Consider the following 6,317-nt stretch of genomic DNA (forward strand, 5'->3'; position numbering starts at 1 on the left):
ACGTGATGGTGCCCCCTGTTCCATCGCTAATTCGCTAGCAGCAACTAGTAATAAGGTGCTGTTTGTTTTCTGAAACTTTTTTAAGTCACTGTCACATTTAAAAAAATCTTACTATTTTGGAGTATCAAATAAAGTTTGTTTATAAATTTTTTTGAGAGCTGAGTGCTAATTTGCGAGACGAATCTAATGAGTCTAATTAATCCATAATTTGCTACGGTGATGCTACAGTAACCACCCGGTAATTATAGATTAATATACCTCATTAGATTCGTCTCGCAGTTTAGCCATAGAATTCTGCAGTTAGTTTTATAATTAATTTTTATTTAATACTTTTAAATACTAAGATTCTCTTTGATATGATATAGACTAAAGTTTAGCCTCTAAAACCAAATAACCTCTAAGACCCGTACGCCCTCTGGACTCACTGTTTCTAGACATCCCGATAAATAATTAACTTACGCGCTGCTGCTCGGTGGTCAACTCCTCTCGCGAAGAAACAGTACTGACGGGTGGTTGTGAAACAGCGGGTTTATGGCCCTTCACCTCTTGGGCGCGCATGTGGCCTGCCTACCTTAAATTGCAACCAAATTTTGAAATGATCAGTCGCTCTAAAAACGAGGCTATTTCAGGTTGGCGCCAATTTAACACGCGCCGAAATTAAAACCGAGGTCTTCGTTACAGTGGTAAAGACTAGAGTGATGTCATCTTTCCGCTTTTCTTGCGCCTCCGGTCACTTGATTTATTGATTTGCAACTGGCACTGTTTCCTTTTTCTTCCCTTTTGAGCAAATCTAGCCACTATTCTAGATAGGTGATAAGAATAAAAAGCCAGTGAATGGCGAAACATGTATCGGGGACTCAACAGGAATGATTAAAGGCACACACATGGAAAGGATGGGTGCCAAAAGTACATGGGGGAAAGGTGGCTCCCAACCAAAATCCATCTCCATTTCACAAGGAGAACGCAGGCAGAGCAATTGAACGAGAACCTTTTTTCTTGAAGAGAGAAAGAAAGCAACACCCAGAGAATCATCACTGCCCCCAACCTGTTTTACTTCTTCCTGTGATTCCATTGGGCTTTAGATTCCCCTGCATGGGATAGGAATCACAAGGTTCATAGGCCCCTGGCTTTACGTTGGCACCACTTGATGAGTGCCCACATGCCAATTCCCAACCCATCTGGAAGTTCAGCTTACCTTCAGACCTGATCACCTGATCCAAGCTCAAGCAGGCATTCTATGGAGGTAGACTAAAACTACCAACCCCAAAAATTCCATGGCCTCCAGCTGCTTAAAATCCATACATTATATGCTTGTTACTTCCTGCCAACGTCTGGCCTTTTCATCCTGAAATTTCCAAATGTGTGGAGAGGGGTTCATTTGCCGGTTCTCATCTGACTTCTGCAAAGTCCACTCTCCCTCCCCTCGTGCTCTCGGTCGCTTATCCTGCCTCACCGGCCGGTCACTCGCCATTGGCAGCCAACTGCCTACCGAATTTCCCGTGGCCACCCATCCATCCATGGCTCCATGTTCGCGTCCAGCTCACCGCATTAGTGGCCGGGGCGTTGTATATTGCGACGCTACAGCGCAAAAGGTGGGCAGGGTGCGCTTGCCCTCCGCAACCGCAACCAGCCCTACATCTACATGCACACCACGTTCCCCATCCTTGTTCTTTACTGGCATCACTCCTCCGCATTCGCATCTACTGTTCCGGATCACGTCTCGGCACCTGTTCACCCCACCTCCATCCAGCTGCGACCAATCTGAAAAAAGATCTCAAGCATGAACTGCCAGCCAGATTTTACTTTTACCCCTCTTTCGACAGGAACAAGAGACAAAAGATTATCTGCATTCCACAATCCAGGTACTTGTGCTCCTGCAGATATCAGAGGCAAAATTTGTCATCATTTACTAGACCAAATCCAGTATATGGTGGCTGACACCTCGCAGTAACTTCACTGCTTGTTGTGGTCTGAAGATAACTGAATTTCTGAAAGAGATAACTGACAGATTTTACTTTTACCCCTCTTTCGACAGGAACCAGAGACAAAAGATTATCTGCATTCCACAATCCAGGTACTTCTCCTGTAGATATTAGAGGCAAAATTTGTCATCATTTACTACCAAATCCAGTATGTGGTGGCTGATACCTCGCAGTAACTTCACTGCTTGTTGTGGTCTGGAGATAACTGAATTTCTGAAAGAACAACGAACAAGAGAGGCCAAAAGTTTGATGCTTTCCATTTGGGTGATGCACCAAATAAACACCATGGTGCTGCTTGCTTGTTCTAGTAGTATATCTTTCTACGATGGTGTACCGGTAGCTCGATCCACTGACATTTCCGACTGAAACTTTTAACTGACATCCTGCAGCTTCCACGGCTGTGCATTCAGAGCTTGCAGGCACCTGGACAGCACGTTTCTGTCCCAGCGACGCACACACAGTTTGGGATCGACAGCCGGGAACACGCCATGTTCTGACCAATAATAATCACCCGGCTGCCTTGTCCTCCGCCATCCCACGACGCCCTACCCGAATTTACGTCGTGCTCTCCCGCGGCGGCAAATAATCTCCGGAAGGGGGAAGGGTGGGGAAAAAGGACAGAGACGACAGGAGACAAGCAGTGTGCTGTGATTCACATGCGCACGCACAGGCGAGAGTGAGAGCATCCACCGGAATAACAATGGCCAAATCGAATCGGATCCCAGCCGATCCATCCATTTCATTGATCCCACGATCCGTCGAACAATGGCAAAAATCCCCATGATCCAATCCACCTAACCGACTACCCCCCAGGGCTCACTAGGAACGACCAACACCTATGTACCAAGAAGAAGAGGAGGAGGACGAAGAGGAAGAAGAAGACGAAGCAAGAAGCCGAGTTGACACCACCAGGACAAAAAAAGAAACGGCTCCATCGACCGGATCAGACGGTGAGCTGCGGCTGCTGCTGACTGTGACGGTGGCAGCCGGCAGCCGTGGCGGCGGCGGCGGGGTCGTCGTGGTGGTGATCGGACGTGCCGGCGGAGTAGCAGTGCAGCCGTGGGGCGTCCACGGGCGCCGGCGGGTCGAGGTAGGCCATCTCGCTCTGGAGCACGGAGCAGTAGGAGGCGAAGGCGGCGGGCGTGACGTTGAGGTCGAAGGCGATGCCGAAGAGGAAGTCCACCTCCAGGTAGTTCATCTCCACCAGGCTGATGCCGCCCACCCGCGCGAAGTAGGCGTTGTTGTAGCATCTGCACCAACAGCACCAACAGCAAAGTTCTGATGACTGACGAAATTCATGGCAAGTTTCGTTTCAAAAAAAGAAAAATCATGGCCTGCACATTTTTTTTTTGTAAAACTGAATAACAGTAGTATCCAAGCTGCTACATCCGGATGCACAAGCTAAAATTCAAATCCATGGCGCATTAGCACACGCAAGAATCGGAGCCACGATAACTATGGTCCCGTTTAAAACACACATTTTTTATTTAAAAATTGGACAACTCTCGTCTTTATTTCAGCTGTAGATAGAATTTGTAGCTTGTTTTTGAAGGCGATGCAAGAGAGGTGGTGGGTAGGACAAGGCGCTGTGCTTTGGTAAGAATGGTGGATCGGCAGGCACTAGCAGTGCAGTGTGCTGTGGCTGTGGGCGCATCAACCTCGGGTTCGACAACTGTCCTTGTGACCAACCAAGTGGCTTGTCTTTGATGCAATGCCAGTTGGAAATAATGACAGGAAAAAGGGTTTACCCAGATCGATCTGGGGCCCATGTGCATTCCTGCCCCTTCACACAGTCATACGAGTGTGCTAATCACGCCAACGCCAAAGGGGATCACAAAGTCCGATCGGAGGCCAAGTAAACGCAAGCACCAAGCAACAAAGCTCTGAATCATCTGACCATTTTGAAAGTTCAGCTATCTGCTGACAATGACCCTGATTTTTACCACTACTGCTATACCCTATATAAGAAAGGCCAATTTGGTAATTGTGCAAGCTTTCTTAGCTTTATAATATGTTCTATAGTTTGAACATAATGCACATCTCTGAAAGTGTTTTTTTTTTCAAAAATTTTTTTCTTCTTCAAGAATTTGAATTCAACAATTCAGCAGAATTGAACTTTATCGACTGTTTCTCCACATCTCAATTGAAATTGAAGTATGTTTTCACGCATGCCAAGCTAAGCATATGCTAATTTTCAGTTTAGTCAACAATTGACGAAGAATTTCGGTGTTTCCTGACGATCGATCATTAGCAAAAAAATCATCGCGGAAGGGCGTGAATATGCAAAGAGACAGCACGTACATGTCGTCGACGAACTTGACGGCGGTGAGGACGGAGGTGATGAGGAGGCGGTGGACGTTCAAGGAGTCAACGGCGAGCGCGGGCCGGCGGCGCAGGAAGCGGTCGAGGTAGATGTAGGCGACGACGTAGCAGGACGGGCTGCAACTGGCGAAGCGGAAGATGCGCTCCAGGTACCCGCCGATGGAGATGGCCGGCTTCGTGAGCCCCTGGAACGCCGACACCGGCCGCCGCCGTCCCTCCGGCGCCGCCTCCAGCGTCCCCTCCGCCGCCGCGGCGTCGTTGCGCTCTGCCACACGCTGCAGCAGCGCCGACAGGATCGAGACCACCCGCGGCACCGCCGCCGCCGCCACCACCTCCCCCGTCGTCATCGGCCGGCCGATCTCGATCAGGTAAGGATAATTCTTGGCCTCTTCTTCCTGGCTAGCTAGCTAGTGGGCGCTGCCTTGGGACTTGGGAGGAGCAGAAAGGCTCGGAAGCGGGAGGGAGGCGAGGTGGTGGTGGTGGTTATAAAGGGAGGGAAAACGCGCGGAAAGGGGCGTCGTAAAAAAAAATGAAGAAGAAGAAGAAGAAAAGATTTGAGGTCTGCAAGTTGGCATGATTAGCCAGCCAGCCAGCACTCCTCTCTGCATTGGTGCTGGATGGAAATGGAAGGTCACTTTGTTTTTCACCTCCTGCAGATGGAGGATTTGTCGGCTGCCACCTGCCAGGCCAGACGAGCCGGCCGGCACGATTAACAACGTTTGTAGTAGCCTGCTGCAGTCAGTTTGTAGTAGCCTGGCAGCAGTTTCCGGCGATGGAGCAAAATAAGGCTGTGTTTAGTTACAAAATTTCTCTTTCCAAATTTCACTATTCATATATCACATCAAATCTTTTACCTCATGCATAAAACATTAAATATAGATAAATAAAAAACTAATTGCATAGTTTTGATGTACACGACGAGACGAATCTTTTGAACCTAGTTAGGTCATGGTAGGACAACAATTACCATAAATAAACGAAAAATGCTACAGTGTACTACAGTGTCCGATACGACCCTTTTTACCACCATTTTACGAATCTAACAGCCTAAGGCCCTGTTTGGAACCAAACTTTTTTCAGAAGTCCCTATCACATCAAAAAGAATCTTACTATTTTATAGTATTAAATAAAATTTGTTTATAAATATTTTTTGACAGCTGAGTGCTTTTTCGCGAGACGAATCTAATGAGCCTAACCAATTCATAATTTACTACAGTGATGCTACAGTAACCATCTGCTAATCATAAATTAATATACATTAGATTCGTCTCGCAGTTTAGCCCCAGGATTCTGCAGTTAGTTTTATAATTAATATTTATTTAATACTTCTAAATACTAAAAAGTTCCAGCGACTTAAAAAAAATCACTGGAACCAAACAACCCCTAAAGCTGGATCGCGGGCGTCAGGTTGATGGGAAAGGGCAGAAGGTCTGAAGGGCAGCAGGGCAGCAGGTCTGGATCACGGCCCGGCGCTTCAGAAACCCCGCCGCCGGTAGGTAAGTCCGGGCGACGGGATTGGAGCGGCCACCACCTCACCGTGATCTCGACGCGATCCGGGCCCGAGTCTCCGGTCCAGCGAGAATTAGGTGCTTCGCAGCCTGCAGCCAGGTGCGGTGCTCGTGCATTCCACACGCCCATCTCGTGGGTGCGCGCCAAACATCCATCCCCTCCGTGCGCAGCTCACCGTCCCGGTGAAGTGCTCTGCTTTGTCACTGTCACGACGAAGTGTTCCAAACGGTAACTATTACCCAGGCATTTTTTTTACTAGCTTTCCAGGTGGATTTCGTGTCGACCAACATTCACTCGATCGGTCAATCCGTCGGCGTGTCATTTTCAGCTGGAAGTAGTTATCCCCATCAGACAAGGATCGTCTGAGCAGAGTTAGGTCTTTGTTTAGTTCCTTCAAAATTTCAAAATTTTATTAGATTTTTCATCATATCGAATCTTTTAACGCATGCATGAAGTATTAAATGTAGCTAAACAAAATAACTAATTACACAATTTGTCTATAAT

General features: G+C 47.7%; 1 protein-coding gene across 1 annotated transcript; it reads right to left on the bottom strand.

The window, feature by feature from the left end:
• Positions 1-2,677: 2,677 nt before the first annotated feature.
• Positions 2,678-4,887, bottom strand: LOC120651643 (cyclin-P4-1-like). Its single transcript, XM_039929211.1, has 2 exons — positions 4,284-4,887; positions 2,678-3,232 (listed from the first exon to the last, which is right to left on the bottom strand). Exons 1-2 carry the CDS (start codon positions 4,649-4,651, stop codon positions 2,926-2,928), a joined length of 675 nt encoding a protein of 224 aa, XP_039785145.1. The 5' UTR covers positions 4,652-4,887; the 3' UTR covers positions 2,678-2,925.
• Positions 4,888-6,317: the final 1,430 nt, after the last annotated feature.

This window comes from Panicum virgatum, chromosome 9K, assembly GCF_016808335.1.
Source record: "Panicum virgatum strain AP13 chromosome 9K, P.virgatum_v5, whole genome shotgun sequence".
In the NCBI taxonomy this organism is placed as follows: Eukaryota; Viridiplantae; Streptophyta; class Magnoliopsida; order Poales; family Poaceae; genus Panicum; species Panicum virgatum.

Bases quoted from the DNA above. Each gene is read 5' to 3' on its own strand.
- LOC120651643 (XM_039929211.1), bottom strand. From the start codon at position 4,651: ATGACGACGGGGGAGGTGGTGGCGGCGGCGGCGGTGCCGCGGGTGGTC. The intron at 3,233-4,283 runs GTACGTGCTGTC...CTGTTGGTGCAG, and splicing joins GTCAAGTTCGTCGACGACAT to ATGCTACAACAACGCCTACT.